The sequence below is a fragment of the Euleptes europaea genome, chromosome 21, assembly GCF_029931775.1.
Source record: "Euleptes europaea isolate rEulEur1 chromosome 21, rEulEur1.hap1, whole genome shotgun sequence".
Lineage (NCBI taxonomy): Eukaryota > Metazoa > Chordata > Lepidosauria > Squamata > Sphaerodactylidae > Euleptes > Euleptes europaea.
The window spans coordinates 6,166,672-6,191,469 of NC_079332.1; the positions used below are offsets into that span (position 1 = coordinate 6,166,672).

Below are 24,798 nucleotides of genomic sequence, written 5' to 3' on the forward strand. Positions count from 1 at the left end.
ATTATTTAGCAAAAGCCAGACGTGGCTGCTAATTCCATTATCTTCTAACTCATGGGGCAAAATACCTTCCCTCTTAGTCGGAGATTTGCTTTCATTTCCGAGGCTTTGAAATGTTTGGTTGTGAGCATCTATGGTTTGAGAGCCACAGGAAAGCTCGGGCGCCAATGGTCTTTTTTGCATTTTCACTAACATTTTGTTTCCAAAGCTCAAAAGTTCTTATTTTGGGGGGCGGCTTACCCCAGCTGCTCTTTCGGAGAGCACCTCTTTGTCCTTACAATGTGTAGTTTCAACTTTTGTGCACATTCTCCTGAAAGGGAAACTAGGTGCCCCCCCTCCAAAACAACAACACAAAAACACAAGTTCAGGGCAGAAGGGACACCTTAAAAACAACAACACAGAGATGTTTCCCAAATGCATCTCCTACCAGTCTGGTCTGTGCTGGTCTTGCCGTCCCACCCACTCCCCAAAAAACAAAAAAGGACCAACAGAATAGTGACCCTTGGCCATAAACAGTGGGGAAATACATTTACAGTGGCTCAAGAGTAGAGCATCCGCTTGGCATGCAGAAGGTCCCAGGTTCAATTCCCGGCCTCTTAAGAGGATCAGGCGATGTGAAAGACCTCTACCCAAGACCCCAGAGAGCCTCTCTGCTAATCAGAGAAGACAAAACCAATCTTGATAGACTAAAGGTCTGACTTGGCACCTAAGTTCCCTTTCAAGAGAATGCAACTTCATTTCGAAACGTGACCCCGATTTGAAGTCCGGAAGTGGCACAGTCCATTTCACCCCTGCGTCCCAAAGCACACGCAGACCAGGCCGACCACCCGCAAGCAGCTAGGAGCGCAAGAGAGGACGTGACGGAGAGCTGCCCCAATCCAAAGGCGCTTTTTTCTTCCCCGGTGACGGAGACACGGTGACGATGTCGTCAGAGTCATCCGAATGGGCCTCGTCCGCCGGCGGCACGGGAGGGGTCTGCGGGTGACTCGGGGGGGATGTGGCTGAAACAAGAACCAAGACAAAGACAAGTCCTTCTGGGAAGAATGATGCTCCCTGGGCCATTACGTTGCTGGAACAGCCTTAAGTTCTGAATAATTCCGACTGGTTCTTTGGGCCAGGCACCAGCAGGCTGTTTTGTCAGAACAGGCAATGTCTGGTATACAAAGACAGAGAAGAAGACCCCCCTCCCCTGCAGGGGGCAGCAGGTGGACAATTAGGATGGTGAGAACTGGACCTTCCATCCTTTTAAGCGTCCTCTCACGTCTGTCTCCAGACTGATATCTTTAGGGAAACATCCTCCTTCTCCTCGGAAGTCACGCAGCCTCTCTCTCTCACTCTGCTCTCAGCTGGTTATGTAGTTAGGAGACCGCCTCAGCCTCTTGAGCTTGACTGCCTAGTATGTTATTCCTTAATAAACATTTATCTACACTTTAATCAGACTGTGCAGCTTCACTGTGTCAATCATTCTGCCGACGTCTTTCCCATTTAGTGTCAAAGCAGTCGTGAAGATCAGCAACCACTGACTGGGAAAGTTATTTTCCTGTCCCCATCAATTATTACGAAGTCACCACGGCCACCGGCTAGAAAATAAGGGGGCTTTGATGCTGAACAAAGCAGCTCTAAACAGACCTTATGGTGTGCGTCAATTTAAGCCGGTAAAGACCCGTCTTTAAGCCGAATGCCACACAGAGGAGGGTGTTCAAGAAAATGTACCCACTATCTGCAATCTCGCTTGGGTATTGTTTAAGTGGGGGGGGGAGTGCTTTTTACAAAAGCGATAAAGCTCGAAGCATTCTGATGACACCCGGGCAACAACGTCTGGCGTGTGAGAACAGGAGAGACCTTCTGAGCGTGATTTATTAACTCTGCTGTGCCAGCGAAGAAAGAAAAACAAAGGTGGTTCCTCTCAGGCAGACAGAATAATTAAGAGGTCCATCTCCCTAAACAAATTGCTTTGATCTAAAAAGGTCAGGCTCTCTCCCTCTGGCCTATTATTCATGCTATCACTCTGTGCTTTTTGAAAATCTCTCCCCCTCCTTCTCTCCCATTTCAGGACTTTGTGCCGACATGACACTTGCTAGCGATTTGTGTTTTGGTGGAGAATAGTGCAACAATGTTCTCCATGTATATTTCTATTGCATTTGGGCTGCGCAAAACTAAAAATGAGTTACGGGCTGCCGACAGAGCCTGTTATTTTCTGATCCTCGTATAGGTGAACTTTCTACTAATTGTTTCACAATTCGCAGCCCCCGCTGTACGTTTATCTGTCAATACCCCAAACAGCTCAACGGTCAGAACTGTATTACATGCACACATGAGCCTTATGTTAAAGGCAGGATAAAAATGTACATCATCCTCATAAGTCTTGCCATATCAGGGGAGACAGACTGAGAGTATTTCGGCTAAGGGGTAGAATCATAGAGTTGGAAGGGACCACCAGGGTCATCTAGTCCAACCCCCTGCACAATGCAGGAAACCCACAACCACCTCCCCCCTACACCCCCAGTGACCCCCACTCCATGCCCAGGAGATGGCCAAGATGCCCTCCCTTCTCATGATCTGCCTAAGGTCACAGAATCAGCATTGCTGACAGATGGCCATCTAGCCTCTGCTTACAAACCTCCAGGGAAGGAGAGCTCATCACTTCCCAAGGAAGCCTGTTCCACTGAGGAACCGCTCTAACGGTTACAAAATTCTTCCTAATGTCTAGATGGGTATTGGTGGGGAATTAAAATTCACTGGAATTACCATACTGCTCCATCGTTTAGTAAAGGGCATAATTTGCCAATAAATGAAATGTTACAATTGACAAAGACATTTCGGTAGCTCTCAAGAGTGACCGGTAAATGTCAGAAACTCCTCATTTATCCACCGGCCTCACGCAACGTTACAAGCAAATGACAACATGAACACATATACACCCTTTCTCTCTTCCGGGTTTACAAGATAAAAGCTTGCTCAGAGCGTGACCAGAAGGCAGCCGCTGATGACTGTTAATAGACAAAGCTGTCCATTGTTTGTATTACCAGTTCAAGAAATAAATGCGACAGACAATCCGTCTGTTTGCCCTCCCACAATGGGCTGACCCTTTCTTTATGTCTGAATTGCACCTTGGGCCGATAGGCTCTTGCAGAGCAGTTAAGCAGTTAAATTATGATCGTTATTAGCCTTCACAACAGCCTCGGTGAAGTAAACAGTAATTGACACCTACTCCGGGACCCCCCCCCCCCGCATAAAAATCAATGGGATGGAGCGTCCCGTCGTCGAGATAGAAGAGCGATAACCATTGGGGATCGATAGTGCTGCTGTTCTGCTGGAAGACAAAGGGCCGGGGGGCTGCCCGGCCCCAGAAGTGGAGAGTTGTGGGGCAGGCCCTCGTCTGCATTGCTGACCTGAAGCACCAAAGATGCCCCATGCTGGTGACGCCTGCGTCAAAGGCTGCTGGGGAAACGGGGCGGGCGTCGCACCACCATGTGGAAAGCAGCACTGGTTCGAAGGGGGGGGAGGGGAAGGAATAAACATGCTACACAAATGTGAGTCGATGAAACCCGATAAAACACTGTATTCCTCTCTATTCAATGAACTCAAGTGCATTTTACATGCTTTTTATGGGATAGTTGCCCTATGCCAGGCAAAAAAAGCCTCCCAGAAATTTGGCAAGGGTCGATGGCCAACGTTAATTTGCACTGGGGATCCAGAGAAACAATAGCATCTTTTAAAAGAGGCGTATGAATGACTGCTTGCACCCAGACTGGGAAGGTAAAGGAGATTTACCGGGACTCAGTGTAGTGAAGACTAAAGGGGAATATTTGAAAGGAGACCAGACCGGCTTTCCCTCTCCGGCGTCAGGAGCTGGGTATGCCTCCTCATTTGCCAGGCGAGAGATTGGCGGCCTGCAAAATACAGAGAGAGAATTGGCAAGGGTCATGAAACAGCTTCAGCAGAGAGTGAAGTCAGAGCAACACAGGCAGAAAAGCAGACGATCTAAGATAAGGACAGACTCGGAGGTCAGAGGCTCTAAATCATGAGCGAGCTTGCTTCGTTTAATATCTGGGTGGAAAGCATCCAGTGGGATTTAAAGTTGTTGGGGGACAGTATATTATAAGGGTAGGATTAGACTTAAAATGTTTTCTGCTCTGCACGTATTCGTTAGAAACTCATGCTAGGGGCTCATTGGCAGACCGAGCACCGGGCACACAGAAGGCCCCAGGTTCGAACCTCTCCGTCTCCAGTTAAAAGGATCACATCAGGTGACTACAACCTGCCCTTGGCTTACCTTTCCTCCACCTGCATCCGTGCGGTGTGAGCCCTGAAGACAGACTGGATGAGCCTCAAGTCTTCCTCATCTGCTTTGCCGCCTGCTGCCAATCTTGAAGAGAGGGGCCTGAACAACAAACCGGAGTTCTAGGAGCAGAAGCGCAACAAGGAGGCATTGGCTTTCGTCGTGTCCTTTGGTACCCTTACACAGGGATCCCCGACATTTATTTTTGAACTCATTCTGTTTCAGCATTGACTTTATTATTAGTTGGAAAAGCAGAAAACAAACCAAGGCAGCTGGATAAGCTGTGGCATTAAAACCGAGAACATTCCCGCTGCGGACTGCTCGCCTAGAATGGGAACCCAGCAGACGCCGGCTGAGTCTGATTCCCTCTTGGCCCTGACGGTTACCTCAGTTCCAGCGTCGGGAGAATTCCGACCTCGCGCATTGCTGGCTAATAGTTTCTGGCGAGCTAAATGTCCCCTGAAAGCCGCCTGGAGCACAGCGGACACCTAACAGAAGAAAAGATAACTGGACGTTGGCTCCTTTGAGAGACGACAGCTGCAAATTAAAGCACAGCCTAAGGGAGGAAAGGAAAGTTATCCTGACCTAGGGCAGTTTTCCTCGTGCGATAAAATGCTCCCCTGCCAATCGGGCAGCAAAGCCCAATGGCTGATTTTTGGGCCGAGGGTTGGAATTAAGAGGCCCGCTAGCTTGCGACCCCTGCGGTGGAAACGGAACAAGGAATATACATGCACAGACCAATCTGTCAAATCAATGCAACTAAATATTAGCAATTGACATTGCATCGACTCAGCTGTTGCCGGCATCTTAGATCTCAGCTACCCAGCAGGCTTTGCCAGTTGAGATTTGAGAGAGGCGAGCGGGTAAGTTCGGTTGCGAGGAAGCCTCCATCTCTCACCACAGAAATGTCTTAATTGCAGAGGGCCCCAAGCAATGGAAACAGTAGGGGTGTCTGCTGTGTGTCAGCTGCATGAAATGAATACGGCCTAGTTATGGTTAACCAGAGCAGGACACGCCCTGTGATTCCACCCAAGTGCAGGAGACACTAAATGCAGTGCTGGGCACACAATTCAGCTTCCCAACACCCTCCCTGTTTTTAAAAGCAACGTTTCTAGTCCTCATGGTTGCGAAGAAGCGCTCATAAGCACTGAGGTAGAGTCAAAAATAAGATTCAATACAGGGACGGGAGCCGGGTGAAAATATCAGGGTGGCAGAGACCTGGATAGCGCAGGTTAGCCCAACCCCACCAGATCTCAGAGGCTAAGCAGGGTCATCCCTGATTAGAATTTGGATGAGAGATCTCCAAGGAGGTCCAGGGTTGCTACGCAGGGGCAGGCAACGGAAAACCACCTCTGAACGTCTCTTGCCTTGAAAACCCCACAAGGGGTTGCCGTAAGTCTCAGCTCTGACTTGACAGCAAAAATAATAATAAAATACACAGAATCCAGAGCAGGGAGATGCCAGCAGCCGGACACAGAAGCACAAAAGCAGCTGCTAACGTGCTGCTGGAGATCCCAGTTTCACACGAGGGCCCGACTGCCCACTCCAAAGTTAGCCTGAACGGTGTTTCTGTGGCCCTTGGAGGTTGGAGGAGATCACCCAGCCGGCAAATGGACATGCTCTACGCAAAGACCATGCGCCTCACTGACTGCGCGCCGAAGTTACAGACTCACCTCCTCCAGCTCAGTCTCTTCCATCTGAAAGGGAGAGACAGCAAATTAAAACAAAGTCTTCTCCTGTCTTTTGAACAGAATCAACTCACCTTCCCCCCTTGCTGAATTTCCCCTCCTCCCCCCGCATCAATACTGTGCACAGCAGCAGCCTCTCCCAGCTCCCAAAGTAAGCCCCTCCACGTTGCTGAAAGAGCATCACCTTGGTTTTATATGCCTTCCACCACCTTTGGATGATTCGAGCTGCTTGTTCCTTTCTGTGGTGCGGGGGAGAACACGGCGGCGAACGCCTTGAGTGTGAACCCCTTGAACGTAGGGCGCTCGATGGATGGGATCGGTGGCTGCTGGTGGGCGATTCCGGCCGGCTCTTAAAATAAATATCGGGGAGAATACAAGTGGACAATCAGCAGTTAAAGGGAGAAGGGAACTTCCACCTCCTTGCACAGAGGCAGCTGGGAGGAGAGAACACCGGCTATGATAAGAGCCCACCGGTGTCAATGTGGTGATCACAGACTTTTGAAAAAGTGACCTCTGTCCACAGGGAGGGATTTTCCAGCATTGCCCCTTCCTGCTGCAGCCCAAAATACCCCTCTCATGCTGTGCCTGAGGGTCCCCCATCCCCTGGGAGCTTCATTTCGGGGACACTTGGGGCTGCAGAGGGAAGGCGAGAAAGCTGCCCTCTGCAGAAGGAAGGCGAGAAAGCTGCCCTCTGCAGAAGGAAATCCTTCTGCCCGTAGAAATGTCCCAGGGGATCCAAGCCATTGCTTAGGGAGGATATGAGTCTCTGGAGAGCCTAACAAGCCAGGCGTTCTCAGACTACAACCTGGACCCAAACAGAGGCCAGGAGAGGGGGAGGGGAAAGTGAACAGGGAGGTTCTGGGAGGTTTGAGGACAAAAACTGGGCTTGCCTCTGCCTAAGGGGTCAAACAGCCATGGACACAGAAACTGTGGCTGTATTTAGAATGCATGAATAATGTCACGGATTTATGAATTCTCAGTGCGAAGTAATAAACCATCAACTTGTTCAGTGTCAAAGTCAGATTGCTAGGTTTTATATGGGGGGGGGGGGAATTGAACGGAGTCCCCTTTGGCCAAAGCACCAACGAGTCTGGAAGGGGCCTCCGTCTCAAGATGTCAAGAGGGCCACAGCAGCCAGCCGGGGCAAGAGAGCAAAGCAAGACTCGGCTGCCCCGTCAGTTGGCCACACCGCTAGAATTGTGTACTGCAATGTTCCCAAGTTGGACAGGTTTGGAGAACTAAAAGAACCGTGTCCCGTTTGTTTAAGAGGAGGCAGATGGCTTCCTTTAAGACGGGTGGCTGGGGATATCTCTTCCCTCCAACCAGGGACAACCAGGGTGATCCCAAAGCGGCAGAAGCCGCTTACCCGGCCAAACGGGTCTAGACTGACCGGTTTTCTTCCCTCTCTGTGATGACCAAATGTAGAAAGTTACACAATAAAAGGCATTATCCAAATGTGTTTGATTTCCATTATTTATACAGTTCTTGGGATTTTACTGCATCGCCTATGACCTAATCTCAGTTACAGCCCTCTCTCTCACACACACACACTCACATACACACACAGAGAGAAGAAATACAAATACGCTTGGCAGGGGGAAGAAGAAGAGTTGGTTTTTATATGCCGACTTTCTCTACCACTTAAGGCAGAATCAAACCGGCTTACAATGTCCTTCCCTTTCTCTCCCCACAACAAACACACTGTGAGGTAGGTGGGACTGAGAGAGCTGTGACTAGCCCAAGGTCACCCAGCTGGCTTTGTGTGGAGGAGCGGGGAAACCAACCAGGTTCACCAGATTAGCCTCTGCTGCTCATGTGGAGGAGTGGGGAATCAAACCTGGTTCTCCAGATCAGAGTCCACCGCTCCAAACCACTGCTATTAACCACTACACTACGCTGGAAAAGAACCTTAAGATGGCAGCGATCCAAGAAACCACAAAAGCTGCAGTCCGACACCCAGAGAGGCCACGATAAGCTACATCACTCCGTGGGATAAGAGACGGCGCCATGAACCCCGAACGGTGCCCTGTACCTGAACGGGAGGCCCTGTGGTATCGAGTCTGGCCTGTCCACGGCTCGCTCGTTGCTTTGCCTCCAGTTTGTTCACCTTCTCTTTCAGCTTCTGGATCTCTTCCCTGTCAAAGCGAGAAAAACTCATCATTTGCCCTGAGTTTCTCACTGCGGGAACCATGGAGCCTGCAGATAGCCTCCCAGGGTTGGCCCTACAGCACCAGCAGCCCAAACAGTTGCTTGCGGTAGATGCCTGCTTTCTGCGGCACCAAGAATATATACAGAGAGAGATTTATATCCTATTTTTCTCCCCAGTGGGGACCAAGCACTGTTTTCTTCTCCACCTTTTCATCCTCACAACAACAAACCTGTAGTGTAGGCTAGGCTGAGAAACGGCCATTGCGCTGGGGACACCAGCGAGCTTCCATGGCAGAGCGGGGTTTCGAACCTGGGTTTCCCAGATCTTAGTCTAACTGCTTCAACCACCCTCGAGACCCAAAAGGCATGACCTGCCAGCCTCACAGAAGAATGTCAGACGCGACAGCCTGCCTCGTGCCCTTCCTCAGTGACGTTATTTGGAGTCTTAGGACATAATTCTTGGATCACAGAGTTGCTTGGGGAAGCTGAATGTCTTGGGCTAGCCCTGGATACCCAACACTATTGACATTTGAGAAAACCAATTAAATATTTTGTTTTTTACAGTGTTTTTCTAAACCAGGCCTTTCCTACTTTGCAACTGGGTACCGAATCAAACATTAAAATCTAATCCTGGAACAAGCCTTCTGAACCCGAAAAGGCTTCTGATGACTTTCTTTATATTTTTAAATTAAAAGACTGACAATCTGCTTTTCCAGATTAATGCCCATCGGGAAGGGCTAGTGGTAAAACGGTAACACAATCTGTGAGCAACAGATTATAAATAACTGAGAACGATTCAACAGGCTACCAACATGCTTTGCAGAGTACTAGAAGATGGGTCCCTGTCCCAAGGAACATACAGTTTAAAGACTCACCCAGTAGGGAATGAGTTAAAGGCTCACTTATAAAACAGGATTTCGAGACTGTTTATAGACCCCCAGACTGCAAGGAAGAGGGCGGGTTTCTTTGTCAGGTGACACCGAGACTTAACTCTTTAGCCGCCACTTGATTCCAGAGAACAACCCGCTGGCCTTGCAGTTTCTTCGCCAGCCTGCAGACATGGCTGCACTCGCCTGGGGTGTCCGATTCCTTGGCAACCGGTTGATCCAGGCGAGCAGAAGCAGGTGGAGTGAACAACGGCAGCGTGCTGGTCTTGGGGATCTGCGGCTGGGCGTTCTCCATCTCGGCTATTTTCTAGAAGTTGACAAGGGAAAGAAAGAGAGAACATTATTTCCCCCCGTTCTTTTCCAGTGAACCACAAAACGAACGCGAACGAGCGCCCCAAGGAGCCTGGTTAGAACCTCTCGCATTTTTCCATTCTACCAGCCACGAGACGGCCTTTTGGTTTCCGTAACTCACTTTTTCCAGCCTGGAAATCCGCCGCACCAGCCTCTGCCTGCTCCACTCGGTGTAATCTGAGGAAAGTTGACAAAATTCCAAACAGGAAGTCAGAGACCAACCCCCCCACTGAAAGAAAACACCCGCTGGCCAGCAGGAACCTAAAGTCCTGTGCGGACCGGCCTGCCAGCCCTGCTCTTGGAGCCTTTGCTAGTGGAGATGACGGGGCTTTCTTAGTGGTGGCACCTCACCTCTGGAACACCCCCTCCCCCACGGTTAAAGCTGGTAGCCTACAAAGTCATTTTTTTTAATGTGGTCCCTGGTTGCCCTCGATTTCTGGTTCTGTCTCTACAAATGCTTCCATTTTTTAAAGCATTCACCCTCTTTGGAGTCCCTTCAATGCAACGGTAGACCAGTCAGAGGAGCCTGTTCCACTTTTCGAGCATCCGAAGTACTTACTCTTTGCTTTTCCAGCAGCAGGGGAGCTTCTCAGCACCTGCTGCAGGTCCGCTTTGAGGTTCCGGTTCTCTTCTTGCAGTTCCTTGATGCTCCGGGACAGCTGCAGGACGGCGGCGCTGAGCACCTTCTGGCGTTTGCTCTCGGGAGGAGACCTGAGCTCGGGAAAGGGGGAGAGAGACAGCTGCGGCCAAGACTGGAAACGCTAACAATAAACCGGATAACTGGCCAGAGGCTTGGATATATGTGTGTGGGGAAAACAACCAATAACTAACACAGTGGTTACTTTCACAGCATAGCAGAATCGACAGCTTGTGTGAGATAGAGAACACTTGTTGGGCCAGAGAGACTTGGGTTCAAATTACTGTTTAGCTATAAAGTTTGCGCTGTATTCTAATTCTGACTGCTGTCGGAGGGTACTAAAAGGAAGGTCGAAAAGAGTTATCAGCACCACGGCCAGCTCACGGTGGGAGCTGCATCCAAGAGGGAAAAGGAGGGAGTTCAGATAGCTCTCCTAGCCAGGGCTGGCGTCAGCATTGCCTACTCTGACTGGCAGCTGCTCTCCAGGGTCTTGGGTGAAGGTCTTTCACTCCACCTCCTTCCCAATCCTTTTTAGCCAGAGATGCCAGGAATCCAATATGGGACCTTCTGATGCTTGACCACTGAGCTACGCCCCCTCCCCATACTCTCCCCCACCCCCTTAATCTTTTAAGTATGGAATGGCTCCTAATGAGAAACGTAAGGTTTTCAACCTCATTTTTTAAAAGCAGGTACAAGTAAAATATACCGGTGGGTTTTAAAATATCCTGCTATCGTGCTCAAGAGTGCCTTTTTAATTTTGCATGAGATATACGTTGAGATCAGTGCCTGACCTAAAAAGCCAGGATGCGGAAAGTCAAGGTGGGAAAAGACCCCTTCATAAAAACAGCAGCAATGATCTAGAACAGAAGCTGCTGGAGGTAACCTTGGCACGGGTGCACAGACAGCCCAAGGATCTCCCCTGTAATTTAAAACCAAATTCCCTAACCAGCCCCTTCCAAGAAGACTTAAGCAACTGGCACAGTAAACTGTGCACCCAAGTACATTTTTAATATCGTTAAAATGGGTTCATGTATGGTTCTTAACCAGCTCGTGCCGAAAAGGCGAGGGAAGATGGCTACGTACGGAAGGGCAAGAATGAAATGCCATCGAAATCACCAGGATACAAGCTGGCGAACAACATATGACTTTTGTTCAAGGTAGAGCCAGTGTGGTGTAGTGGTTAAGGTGTCGAACTAGGACCTGGGAAACCCCGGTTCAAATCCCCACTCGGGCTACGGAAGCTTGCTGGTGACCTTGGGTCAGTCATACACTCTCAACCCTGCCCCTGGCAAGTATTTGGATGGGAGACCTCCAAGGAATAACAGGGGCGTGACGCGGAGGCAGGCAATGGCAAACCTCCTCTGAACATCTCTTGCCTTGAAAACCCTACGGGTTCGCCGTAAGTCAGATGTGACTTGACCGGGGGGGGTGCAGGGAGGACAGCCCAGCTGCGACCGGACCTGCTCACGGATAAACACACCCCAAAGGTTTTAAGAGTGGGAATTTTTGTGGGCAACTGTGGTCGGGATCGCAACCCCATGGGTCCACCTCACTGGAAGCTCAGAGACCTGCCTCTCTAGGCCTTGGGCCTCAGCTTCATTTCCAGCCCTGAATGCCCACCCTTAGATGCATTTGGCTGCCTTGCTGTTAGTGGCTTTCAAGAGAGAGAAAAAACTGAGTTAATCTTACTTGACATTTTCCAAAAGAAACTACCTTGAGCTCCGGAGTCCTGCAGCTTTCCTTTAATAGCACAGCCTCTTTCTGTCCCCCCATCTTCTTCCCGAGGGCTTCTGTGGTTTTCTTCCTTCTCTGACTGTCACCTGATCTCCATCTGGGCAACTTGGAGAGTTAAGCCTCTTCTCCCCCCACCCCCAAGAATGGCGTTTGGCTACAATCTATTCCCAATCCAGATGTGCCCCCTAGTTCTCACGCTACAGAATATTGCTACTAACAATGCACTGAAGTTTTAGACAGGAACGAACGAACAAATGAACAAAAGCTGCATATTGGGCTTTAAAAACAGATTATTGTGATTTTGCCATTTATGCACGGGAGGTTTTGCCCTGGATTTGCTGCTTTCTAGCGGCACATTTTCCCCATCCGAATTCTCAAAACTCTGCATGGGGGCTTACTGTGGAGTTCTGAGAATTTGGATGGGGAAAATGTGCATCTAAAGAGTGGCAAATCCAAGGCAAAATCTCACATGCATAAACGGCCTTTGACCTTTGAAAAACCAGCCATATATATTATCAGCATCAAGTGGTTCTTCTCTCGAGTGCATCCTTTTATTCATGATTAATTTGTGGCATTTGGGGGTGCACATTTTCTGCTGTCAGCCGGAGGCTACAATAATCAATCGGCAGTTCATGCCAGCGTGGCTGAACTTGAACCAAAGGGTGTCCCCGCATGCCGCCTTCCCTGTTTAGTCCAGTTGGGGCCAAGGGAGCGAACCGTAGAGGCAGGTTTGCTGTGGCCTCAGTTCTGGGGATGTTTGGGGCAGGGGGATGTGCATATGGAGGTACAAGCAGGTGTGTTTGGATTGTGGCCGGGGCAAGGGCAGACAGGAAGTCAGGTTCATACAGCATTTAGCACCGCTAAGTGGATTTGAGGCAGGGCCAATTACTTGCCTCCCCAACCAGATCCAAGATCCAGACCCTAAGAAGCCTTCTGGCTATCCTTTTGACAGTCAACATCGGGTCACAGTCATACACTCAACTTTTATGATATGTTTAGGGACCCGAGTTCAAGAAACAGCACATTTCATTCCCGATTACCACAGATTATCACTGCTGTGTAGCTCGTTTTCCTTTTCGGTAAGGCCATTTACGACGACTGAACTACCTTGGGGTTCAGGGGAACTGTGCTGGAGACCCCAACCTTTGGAAACAAGACACAGCCCCTAGCTTTCCCCCTGCTTTCAAGTCCTGGGCAGATCAACGTTCCCTGTGCAATGCCCAGTTTTTCTCCTTTTGTACCCACTGAGAGCTAGAAACATATATTCTTTGTAGGGCTACAAAACATATATTCTTTGCCCCGAGCGAAAACAATTGAGATTTTAAGATGTCTCACTACCCGGACTATGGGGATACTTTCCCTTTCCTTGGAATGACTTACTGAAGAACACTGAACAGTTCCATCCCATGCAGTTACCCCACTGATGCCAGCGTAACCCATTTCTACGTAAGCAGGCGTTAAGATGGCAGCTTTAAGTACAACTGTTTGGTCTTAAACGGGATCTTAGATGGGGAGTGTGGGGGGTGGGTGGAACTGTAGTCTCCAAGAAGCCACTATCTTCATTTTAACAAGTACAGATTTCATTGTGCAAGGAGCCGAATCTAAAATGGTCACTCATTTGTAAATACCCTTCATTGTAGGCAGGATGGTGCTGCTGCAGTCGTCTTGTTTGTGGCTTCCTAGAGGCACCTAGTTGGCCACTGTGTGAACAGACTGCTGGACTTGATGGGCCTTGGTCTGATCCAGCAGGGCCTTTCTTATGTTCTTATTGTAAGTGTAGGAATCCTTTGAGAACATTGCCAGAGGCAGGGATATGGTGACGTTAAAGGAGACGCACAGTCTAGATGTTCTCAGGAGGTCCCTGAAGGGTGGCAGCCTTTACCAGGTTCTTTCCAGGGAACCCTTTGTCTAACGGAGTTTCCCAAAAAAGGCACCTTCTCCCCATCTCCTTCTGAGCCTCAGCGAGAAAGGTGGGCTATAAATAGCGTCGATAAATCAATAAACAAAATCCCCAAAGAGCACCTAAATGATGACATTTGTATACTTTTTTTTTTACTGTCTAGCTAGGAAAGTGTATAGATTAGCCCCCAAAAACTTATACACGTGCATACAAACGCGAGGAAATAAACGTACTTCTGTCCCGTCGAGTTTGATTTCACCAGCAGGGCTTGGAGCCTCTGGATCTGTAAGAGACAAGAGGACAGAGGGTGGGAACCCAAACAGCAAGGAAATGGGCACCGCTAAGCTGGATCTGGGCAGATGGAAACAAGCAAAGGAAACGAGAGCCAGTGTGGTGTAGTGGATAGAGCGGCGAACTTCGGACCTCGGGCAACCCAGGTTCGAATCCCCTCTTCTACCATAGAAGTGACCTTGGGCCTGTCACACACTCTCGGCCTGGCCTTCCTCACAGGGTCGTTGATGTGGGGAAATGGAAGAGGGTGGAATGATGTTGCTGTCTACGTGGCAGTCCCCGATTCTGCGCAAGCACAGTATTTGATACCAGGTGGGCAATTCGACACATGGCATAGTTTCCAACGTCTTGAGATTTCCAGCATGCGCGCTCTCTCTGTTTAAATTCAGCTTCTGGTGGAATGGACAATAAGCTAGAAAGCACACGGGCAGTGCCTAATAAAATTCCCGAAGACAGAAAGAGAGAGCGAGCGCGTAAGCCTGAGGAGGCTTGGCGGTTCTCAGAGTGCAAGACGTCAGTATACTGCCTGCCTGGCTGCCCCCTTCTCAGATCATGGAGGAGTGGAATACATTATGCAAAATAACCACATGTATCAGGCGGAAAGAGCTGTGTCTAATTTATAGATGGATTCTGTTTCCTATACACAATCCTGGCTTGATTCAGACAAACAATGTCTGGTGGAGCCGAAGGCTTTCTAGGCATATATTTAACCCAGGATCTTCTGGAGGGGAAAGTTTGTGGTTTATATTCCAGGGCACCCAAGAGAACTCCAGCAATCTTAAGTGGTTCCAGGCTTCCCTCTAGATTTAAAAAAAAAAAAAAGTATCTTCTCCCACTTTCAACATGAACAAACATACTTCCTCATAGCAGGTCTCCAGAGAAATCCGCATTTCTTCTGCATTTGTGGTCCTGATATCTGTCTGGAGTTTGCTTTTTAACAACAACAAAAGAGAGATAAAATAAAGTAAATAAACCTGGGAAAACATCCAGAAATAAATCACAAACACTGATTAGAATTAAGACCATGTTATATTCCCAAAAAAAAAAAAAAAAAAAACCCTTGCTCACAAGGGTAATGCCACCAACAGTGCAGAATACTGCCAGTATCATGGCTAGTTCTAGTAGCCTTCTGCTGTCATGTCAGCCGAAGACAACCAGTTTGGTGCAGCAAACTCAGAGCATGACCAAACCCACTGTCACTAGAGAAGAAGAAGATTTGGTTTTTATATGTCGACTTTCTCTACCACTTAAGGGAGACTCAAACCGGGTTACAATTACCTTCCCTTCCCCTCCCCACAACAGACACCCTGTGAGGTAGGTGGGGCTGAGAGAGTGTGACTGGCCCAAGATCACCCAGCTGGCTTTGTGTGTAGGAGTGGGGAAACAAATCCAGTTCACCAGATTAGCGTCCGCCACTCATGTGGACGAGTAGGGAATCAAACTCGGTTCTCCAGATCAGAATCCACCGCTTCAAACCACAGCACTTAAACACTACACCACGCTGGCTCCCAAGCTTCTGGGACCGGACCCCCAGTCAAGTCACGGCGTGATTCATGGCGACCCCATCCACAGGGCTTTCCAGGCAAGAGCTTTCAGAGGTGGTTTGCCATCGCTTGCCTCTGCATACGAACCCTGGACTTCCTCAGTGGTCTCCCATCCAAGAACAGACCACGGCTGACCTGGCTTAGATTCCGAGCCCTGGCGAGCTTGGGGCATGCTGGGCTCAGATAACCCGAATGGATCCCCCCACAACGGCAAGAGGAGGGTTGAAGAGGGGACCCCTTCTCCTGGCCGCTCCATTTCTCGACACCCACAACTGTCTTGTGCGGATATTCTTCTCGGGCACGAAGATGTGAACTTTGACCCGCACAAAAACTCACGCTGGAATAAAGCGTGTTCGTCTTTAAGGCGCCCCCCTCCCGTTTCGCCCAGACCCGCCCATCATCGGCACGGGCAGTCTCGCTTTCAGCCGTGGGAGAGAAGGTCTTGCTTGGCTCACTGAGGCTTTCGCGCCCACTTCTGCACACAGAACAGCTCTGCAATTTTCATTCCGTCTTTACCCGCCCCCCACCAACCCAATCCCTTTGCGCACACATTAATGCCAAACTCGCCGTACTCTATGGTGTTGTCTTTCTCTTTACACTGTTGCTCCAGCTTGAGAATCTTCTGTTTCAAGCTGTTGATCACCTAATGGAGAGAGAAGAACGGGGGAGGGGGCTCCCCTGAAGCATAGTCTGACTTTATCGCATGGGCACAATGCTTACTGGGAGTAAGATTCTTTTAGGACCGGGTGGCCTACCGACCCACAGAAAATGGGGCTGCCTTAGGCCGACAAAATAACACATTTCATGAGGCACGGTGATCATCAGGCACAGACTCTGCTCCGGCCACCTTCTCTACGTAACACGAGGCTGGCGCTGACAGGGCCTTTTTGGTGGCAGCCCCACTGGGTTGTGGAACACTCTCCCTTCTAACTAGCCCCTACTGCCAGTGGCCTCCTGGCATTCCCAGTTCACAACTCCATTCACAGTTCTGCAGACAGTGCATAATAATTCAGTGGAAGAGCTGGACCTACAATCCTCATGGATTGCTCACTGTTAAGGAGCACAGGTAGGCCAATGGGAAGAAAACAGGAATGATGCCATCTAAAATCAGAGTACCAACAAGCCCACAGCAAGGTATGGACACAGGGCAATTTGTTAATAGTTCCTTGTTAGCACTTTTTCACTGTGCCTTATTTATGCGGTTTGGTGATATGGTCTCCCTATGAATTGACTGAGGTCTGGTCCATCCACAAACATCAAGCCACAGACAAAGAGCAAAAGGTGTCATTTTACCCAAGTGTTGTTGCTCCTTTGCTCTGTCCACGCCCCGATAAACTCAGAGCCCTGTTAAATAAAAAGAAAAAGGCTACTAATAAGAACACTAGAAGAGCGTCTGAGGAAGCATGAAAGATTAACATTTATTGCGGGGTACATCCCTGACCTGGACAGGGGCCGGGACAGCCCCATCTCATCAGATCTTGGAAGCTAAGCAGGGTCAGCCCTGGTTAGTGCTTGGATGGGAGGCCCCCAAGGAAGACGAGGGGTGCTATGAAGAGGCAGGCAGTGGCAAAGCACCTCAGAATGTCTCTTGCCTTGAAAACTCTACGGGGTTGCCGTCAGTCGGCTACGACTTGGTGGTGCTTTCCCCCCACCATGCTTTCATGGTCTGGAGCTGACTTTTACCAGAGGCGTGGAGCGCGCAGTTCTGCAACTGTGCTGATATTATTAGGATTATCAATAATATTTGTCAGGCACCCTGCTACCTTGCAGAAGACAGGACATCAGCGACTTCCTGTCTTGCCTGCCTGCCAAACTGACGCCCAGGTTTAGAAGCAAAACCCTACACCCATCTCCACCCTGCACGGAAAAAGAAACAGCTGGATGAGCCATTTCGAACGCCGCTCTCTCAGCTTCGCCACTGACCACGCAGCTTACCCGGGAGGGATCCAGCAGCTGTTCCAGCTGCCTGTCTTTTCGGTTATTCTCCTCTTCCAGCCGCCGAAGCTTTGTTTTCATTCGATCCGCTTCGCATTTTTGAGCCTGTATTTCCTACGCGAAGAGAAAGGAAAAAAAAAAATAACAGGCTGTTATCCAGCAACCTGTCAACAGAAGGCATTCACGCTCATGGATCTTGCCTGTGTTCCCCTTACCCTAGCGGTCCCACCTTGACCTGAAAAGTCGACCCATGAACAAGCAGTCATGTATGGGGTGTGTGTAGTGTGGTGGGGGAAGAGAACAAGATCGCTCTTCCTGCCTCTTTTGTTAGCGCAACCATGAGAATCAACATTCCCAACATTGGAAAGTATTAGCAGGGCAGAAATGCAGGAGAGACCCGCGATCGTCAAGGCCACAATTTGCCGAGTCCAGCCCAATGCCTTTAGCTAAGCGTTAGGAAGAACTTCCTGAGAAAGCGGTTCCTCAGTGGAACGGGCTTCCTCAGGAGTTGGTGGGGGGCTCTCTTGCTTTGGAGGTTTTTAAGGAGAGGCTAGATGGCCATCAAGAGCCCCGTGGCGCAGAGTGGTAAGCTGTAGTACTGCAGTCAAAAGCTCTGCTCACGACCTGAGTTCGATCCCAACAGAAGTTGGTTTCAGGTAGCCGGCTCAAGGTGGACTCAGCCTTCCATCCTTCCATGGTGGGTAAAATGAGGACCCAGCTTGCTAGGGGTAAAGGGAAGATGACTGGGGAAGGCACTGGCAAACCACCCCGTAAAACAGTCTGCCTAGAAAACGTAGGGATGTGACGTCACCCCATGGGTCAGGAATGACCCGGTGCTTGCACAGGGGACCTTTACCTTTACCTTTTAGATGGCCATCTGACAGCAAGGCTGATTCTGTGAACTTAGGCAGATTGTGAGAGGGAGGGCAGGAAGGGATGAACCAGTGATCGGCTCTTGTGGCCCAAGCTAGTGTCGATCGCCACTTTGGGGTCAGGAAGGAATTTTCCTCCAGGCCAGACTGGACAGGGATCCTGGATGGGTTTTTTGCCTTCCTCTGGGCATAGAGCAGAGGTCACTGGGAGAGGTGAGGGGGGAGGTGGTTGTGAATGTCCTGTGTTGTGTAGGAGGTTGGACCAGATGACCCTCAAGGTCCCTTCCAGCTCGATGTCTCTATGAAATGCACAGCACACACAAGAGCCCAGGCACCTTCTTTAACTGAATTATCTCATCGTACATATCTTCCTTTTCTTTGTAGTTCGGAGTTCCCGGGATATAGCCTAGAAAAGAAAACAAAAACAAGGAATTTCGACATTTTAGATACTTCATAGCCTGTCGGATATTAACGCTTCTGTTCCAAACAGCGAGTCAAGATAAATGCAAACTAAGAAGGGTTCTTAAACGGAGGTTCCGGTGTCCATGGCAACTTTTCATTCAAAAGTTTGGTGCCTTGGTTCTCGTATCGTGTGCGAAGGACGCTTTTCCAAGGATGCCAAGGTTGGAAGGAGGCAAGGATGATATTCTACGTTTCTCCCAATCTCAGCCTGACACACTCTTTCCTAGCCAGCAATCCTGACTTTCTTTTTCACCACTATATAAAACGAGAAGCTAATATGGATACCTTCTCCCACTGCACTTTACCCAGGAGAAGAGCTGCTCGTCCACCTCGAAGCATGTCCCTCATTTGTCCACGGTGGAAAGAATGCGATGCCAGGCAGCAGGATGGCCATTACTACAAAGGCCACTCTGTAATCTCTCCGCAATCCGCATGATCTCAGCATTGCTAATCACAACCCTGTACGGTGGGCCACATTACCATCCCCACCCTGAACACAAACAGTGGCTGGCTTAAGGCCACCTCGTGAGTTTCTGGCAAGGTTCCTGGCTTGCGGCTCAGTCTCTTACAATGCAATCCTATGCAGAGCCATGCCCTTCTAAGTCTATGGGCTCAGAAGTTGTTTTTTGTTGCTCCAGAAGGTCGGACCAGAACCAATGGGTTGAAATTAAATCAAAAGAGTTTCCATCTAGACATTAGGAAGAATTTTCTGACCGTTAGAGCGGTTTCTCAGTGGAACAGGCTTCCCCAGGAGGTGGTGAGCGCTCCTTCCCTGGAGGTTTTGAAGCAGAGGCTAGATGGCCATCTGTCAGCAATGCTGATTCTATGACCTTAGGCAGTTCATGAGAGGGAGGGCACCTTGGCCATCTTCTGGGCATGGAGTAGGGGTCACTGGGGTTGTGGGGGGGAGGTAGTTGTGAGTTTCCTGCATTGTGCAGGGGGTTGGACTAGATGACCCTGGTGGTCACTTCCAACTCTATGATTCTAAATGTATTAACCCCTTAAGATGACACTGTTAGCCATAATGCTACACGAGCGTTGCACAGACATCATCCTCCGACCTCTGGGTAGGGCTGGCTGAGAACACTCCTAACAAGGGGCCTCGCCAAAGCTTCCCATAAGGCTGCTGCAGGACTCACCATTGGTGGCGAAACGGGCGTGTTTCGGCTTCTTCATGCCTAGGGCTTCCTTCAGATATTCTGGGGTGCTGTCAGACACAGCAGACTGTGCAAGGCCCACGTTGTGGTCTGATTTCGTCTGGTGGACCCACGCATCTATCAAGGGGGGGGGGGCGGAGAGAAATAAGCTACTTGGGTACCTTTATACTTCTGAGTCTGCATGCTTGACTTGCCCATCAGTAGAAACCGGCACTCCCGAAGAGTCAGACTGGGGAGGGAGTGCCCAAATGCAAGCCTGTTCCCAACTGTTTGATGTTAGTGCCCCTGGTCTTGATAAGTCTTTGGGCACTTTTAGAATTCTGAGAACAGGGAGCAGGCGCCAGCACAAAACAGCTACCCCCGGCCAATCCGAAAATGGCTGCCGAGGGACCCCGCAGCAGCCATTTTCGGATTGGTCTTGGTCCTCCAGCCGGTTGTTTTGTTTCCGGGTTCTCCTGCTCAGATGGGGAAGCTAGGACTGGCTCTTTGCCAAGGGGGGCAGCAACACGGTGGGGAAGAAGCCAAAAGGGGCACCAGGAAACCCACCGGTGGGCGCCACGGTGCCCCATTGGGGATGACCAGCTCGGGCACAGCATCAATACATGCCCACTGGCTCTCAGCTCTGAACGAAAGGCGTTCCATCAGGACTGGCTTCAGCAGGCAAACTTTTTGTTGCTAGAGTCTGTGCTAAAAGTGGAGGAAGCGCTCTCCGGTTAGGGCTCCGCCTCTTGGGGGCTGGTTTCAGGCTGAGAAGTGGGGGCACAAACTCCCCCCCCCGCCCCGACAGTGGCAATAGTAATGATTGGAACTGTGCCAATGAAGCTCCTTCCCGCACAAAGATAACCGGAGGAGGTCAGGGTCGCGGGGAACGAACATCAATGCTCCAGCCACTGTGGCCACGGCACATGGCTCCTGCCGTGTGGCGCAGGGTGTCTCGGGTCACCTTCACCAAGTGGGGATGCAGGCGATCTTCTCAGGCCAGGAGGAGGCCTTCGAACGAGGAAGCAACCGGACGGGTACCTTGCCTCAACGATGCTCGCCACAGCTGCTCGGAGGCCTTCCCCAAAGGGACATCAAAACGTTTGCTCTTCGCCCCCTTGAAGGATCTCAGGAACGAAGGCTTTTTAGGATGGAGGCAGTTGCTCGAGGAGTAAGGAGACTCTATGGTGGAAAAAGAAAATGGTACTTTGGGCTTTTTAAAGAAAAGAAAAAGTTAGCATGCCTCTCAGCATCCAGCACCGCTAGAGCTGGCACGAGAACCCGCCTCGTTCCTCCTTAACTTTCTAAATGTTGCAACCTCTGCCCAATAACGGGTTCACACAAGCTGACACAATAATTCTGATCGGCCCTAAGAAATAGGTACTGGACAAGTTAAAGATGAAGACTGAATTGTGGCTTACTTGGGGATTTGGGAGGCTTGCGAGAAGATTTCTTCTTCGGCTTCTGAAAGGAAAATGCTTTTGTGTATTGAAATTCACCGACAGGCAGGTGTGGTACAATTTTCACATCACAGCTAATGAGCAGTGTCAACCTTTCTAACTAGGCTATGTGGCAGTAATAGTTACGTCACTGGGTGGAGCTCTAATTATTTCCTCAATAGCAATGGGATGATTTAGGTGAAATGAAGTCCCAACATTGGCAGGGGTAGGTTAGGAGGCCCAAAAGCTGAAATTTTCATCAGAACAAACTAATTTTTTAAAAACAACCTTATTCAGTTCTATAGACCTCCAGTTAAACTTCGATATTTCTGACTGTACAAACTTTTGTACAATCTTTATGTATGGAACACAGGATGCAATCCAAACAGACGATAAACAGGCCATTTTGGTGGTGGCCCCTATACTGTGGAATGCCCCCCCCCCCAAGGCAGTCTGACTAGTGCCAGGTAAAAACTTGGTTGCACACCCAAGTTTGGTTGAGCACACAAGGATGTGACTCAGGCTTGTTTATGCGCGGACAAACTATGCTCTAGCATAAACTCTGTGATGTGTTGCCAGTGTGATGTAAGAAGAAGAAGAGTTGGTTTTTATATGTAGACTTTCTCTACCACTTAAGGGAGACTCAAACCGGCTTACAATCTCCTTCCTCTCCCCACAACAGACACCCTGGGAGGGAGGTGGGGCTGAGAGAGCTGTGACTAGCCCAAGGTCACCCAGCTGGCTTCAAGTGTAGGAGTGGGGAAACAAATCCAGTTCACCAGATTAGCCTCCAACGCTCACAGGGTTGTTGTGGGGATAAAATCAAGGAGAGGAGAAGGATGTAAGCCGCCTTGAGTCCCCATTGGGAAAAAAGGTGGGGCATAAATGAAGAAAGCAAACCAACTAACCAACAAATACATGTGGACCAAGGCTGTATTGCTGGCCAAACTCACCGTTTCGGTATCAGATTCGTAGGTGACTGCAGAAAGACTCTCTTCTACCTGTGGAATAAGTGTGGATATACCATCATTAAGCAAGCAAACTCTCCAACCCAAACAAGTGGAGGAAACTCGCCATAGTCTGTCTGCAGCAGGGGCCAGGTGGAGATGTCTCAGGAATCGTATAACGCAGGCCATTTTCGTAAGGTGATGTTCATGGAGGGCACTGCTAGCCATTAAGAGCACTGCCAGCCATTAAGGCTCATGTGGCACCTGGAAGACTAGCGCATTTATTGCGGCAGAAGCTTTTGTGGCCTGGAAGGCATTTAGTTACACACAATCTGTGCTCCTTGGAATTCGGGGGCGGGGTTTCAATGAAGAGATCACTCATGGCAAGTGGTGGGGGGGCTGGATTCAGACTGAATTTTCCACTAACAGAAGGCAAGGGGCAGTTTTCATCAATTCTCCTTTCCTGGTACACTTACTCACTTCATCTGAGCAGCGCTGGGACCCAAGAGAAGAAGAAGAGTTGGTTTTTATATGCTGACTTTCTCTACCACTTAAGGAAGAATCAAACTGGCTTATAATCACCTTCCCTCCCCCTCCCCACAACAGACAACCTGTGAGGTAGGATGGGCTGAGAGAGCTCTAAGAGAGCTATAACTAGCCCAATGTCACCCAGCTGGCTTCATGTGTAAGAGTGGGGAAACAAACCCAGTTCACCAGATTAGCCTCCGCCGCTCACGTGGAGGAATGGGGAATCAAACCCAGTTCTCCAGATCAGTTCACCTTTCGAAACCACAGCTCTTAACCACTACACCACGCTGGCTCACAAGAGGTCCGATCGAAGACCTGCGTGAACTGTGTGCCCTGGACCCTTTCCAATATGCTGCATTTCCATGGCAGTCTCACAGATACAGGCATGGAGTAGAAGGTCACAGGGTGTGTGGGGGGGAGGTGGCTGCGAGGTTCCTGCATTGTGCAGGGGGTTGGACTAGATGACCTTGGCGGCCCCTTCCAACTCTATGATTCTATGAAAGGCAGACTTTAAAAACCATTGCCAGAGTTAGCAGAACCCCAAAATCCCAGTATTCAAACTAACTCACCCAGCTGCATTCTGAAGCCAGGTATACTACTAGCCAGCACCAATTGTACTGGCAATTACTTCTGAGCAACAAATACTATGGCAGAAGGAAACAGCCATGGGAACCAGAGACAGGCCTCAAAAAACTGCAGCCTCAGGGTTTAAAGCCAGAACCTGCAGCCCCGGGAAAGCCCAGCCCTGCTCTAGTTTCTGAGCACGGGACAGATAACAGGTCACACATTTCTAAGCTTTTAAATCACGAGAGCAAGGAACGTAATCTCTCTCTCTCTCTGCTGAGACTTTCAGAGAAGCCAGATCCAGAATCCAGAGGGATCAGCAGACCATGCGGGAATACACCCTCCCCAAATTCAAACGCTGCACCGTGGGGTCAGAGACGTACGTGAGCGTGCTTTACAAACCCTATCCTGATATTTGCAAGAAGGAACATTTGGAGGATTTTCATTTCCTTTAAAAAGATAGTGGTTCGGAGATTATTACTATTATTATTTTTGCCAATAGGTCACCCTCGAAGGAAGGGCCCCGTGGCTCATTTCCGCAGCTGCCTTTGCCCTCCTTAGATGTGCCAGCCCTCCCCACTTCAGTGAGATCTAGATCTGGCTCAGTGGGAAAGGGAGAAAACCTTTTTAAAAAACATGGCAGGAAAGGTGGGGCGCATGAAGAGATAAGAGCCATTTTCTTGTTTGTCTCAGCACAGGCTGGCACCTCTGTCCCTTGCAACTTGCCGCAGAGATTTTAATTTCCTGAAGTCACAGCAGATTGGCAGAATTATTTTTGCTATCTTTTTTGGGGAATCTGATCTCCAACCACATCTTCCCCAGCCAATTTGCCCTCCTGCGGTGGTGATCAGACTGCAAAGCAGGGGAGACCGCAGAGCCTGAAAGCAGACCGATGAACACTGGGGACAACCAGTGGATATATGAATCTCCAGTAGCTAGACTCTCCCAGATACTCTCTCCCCTCCTTTACTGTGAACAATTTAAAGGAAATCTAAATCTTAGCAACCAGCGTGTGGTTAACAACTACCTTGCTACAGCTCTCAAACACAAGAGCAAGCATGGTGTAGTGGCTATAGCACCGGACTAGGATTTGGGAGACCCGGGTTCAAATAACATGAAACTTAGACCAAATGGGGAAGGTGTGTGGGAGACAAGAGCAGCCAAGAAGAGGCTGGTGTTCATTTTTCTAGCTCTATATGTCTAGGGCAGCAGAAAGGCAAAGGGGTTTCTGCCAAAAGCTTCAAAGAAAAGGAGTGAGTGAAAAAAATGGGATCACAGAGAAGTGTTTGGGGAGGCATATGGAGCACTAAGGGACAGGTTGCGGATGAGCCAGTGTAAGTAGTTAAAGAGTGTCAGACAAGGATCAGGGGACCCAGGTTCGAATTCGCATTCTGCCATGGAAGAAGAAGAGTTGGTTTTTATATGCCGACTTTCTCTACAACTTAAGGCAGAATCA

General features: G+C 49.6%; 1 protein-coding gene across 1 annotated transcript in view; it reads right to left on the reverse strand.

The window, feature by feature from the left end:
* Window positions 1–834: 834 nt before the first annotated feature.
* IQCE (IQ motif containing E) overlaps window positions 835–24,798 on the reverse strand; it is a 25,096-nt gene continuing 1,132 nt past the window's right edge. Inside the window, exons 2-21 of the mRNA XM_056866433.1 lie at window positions 22,257–22,304; window positions 21,286–21,328; window positions 20,906–21,046; window positions 19,868–20,002; window positions 18,602–18,672; window positions 17,383–17,508; window positions 16,753–16,803; window positions 16,032–16,102; window positions 14,773–14,845; window positions 13,858–13,907; window positions 9,913–10,064; window positions 9,475–9,530; window positions 9,107–9,309; window positions 8,000–8,102; window positions 6,152–6,316; window positions 5,953–5,976; window positions 4,666–4,767; window positions 4,274–4,401; window positions 3,772–3,890; window positions 835–998 (exon numbers count right to left, since the gene is read on the reverse strand). Of these exons, the coding sequence (XP_056722411.1) occupies window positions 835–998; window positions 3,772–3,890; window positions 4,274–4,401; window positions 4,666–4,767; window positions 5,953–5,976; window positions 6,152–6,316; window positions 8,000–8,102; window positions 9,107–9,309; window positions 9,475–9,530; window positions 9,913–10,064; window positions 13,858–13,907; window positions 14,773–14,845; window positions 16,032–16,102; window positions 16,753–16,803; window positions 17,383–17,508; window positions 18,602–18,672; window positions 19,868–20,002; window positions 20,906–21,046; window positions 21,286–21,328; window positions 22,257–22,304 (2,025 nt within the window). The remainder of the gene's footprint in view (window positions 999–3,771; window positions 3,891–4,273; window positions 4,402–4,665; window positions 4,768–5,952; window positions 5,977–6,151; window positions 6,317–7,999; window positions 8,103–9,106; window positions 9,310–9,474; window positions 9,531–9,912; window positions 10,065–13,857; window positions 13,908–14,772; window positions 14,846–16,031; window positions 16,103–16,752; window positions 16,804–17,382; window positions 17,509–18,601; window positions 18,673–19,867; window positions 20,003–20,905; window positions 21,047–21,285; window positions 21,329–22,256; window positions 22,305–24,798) is intronic.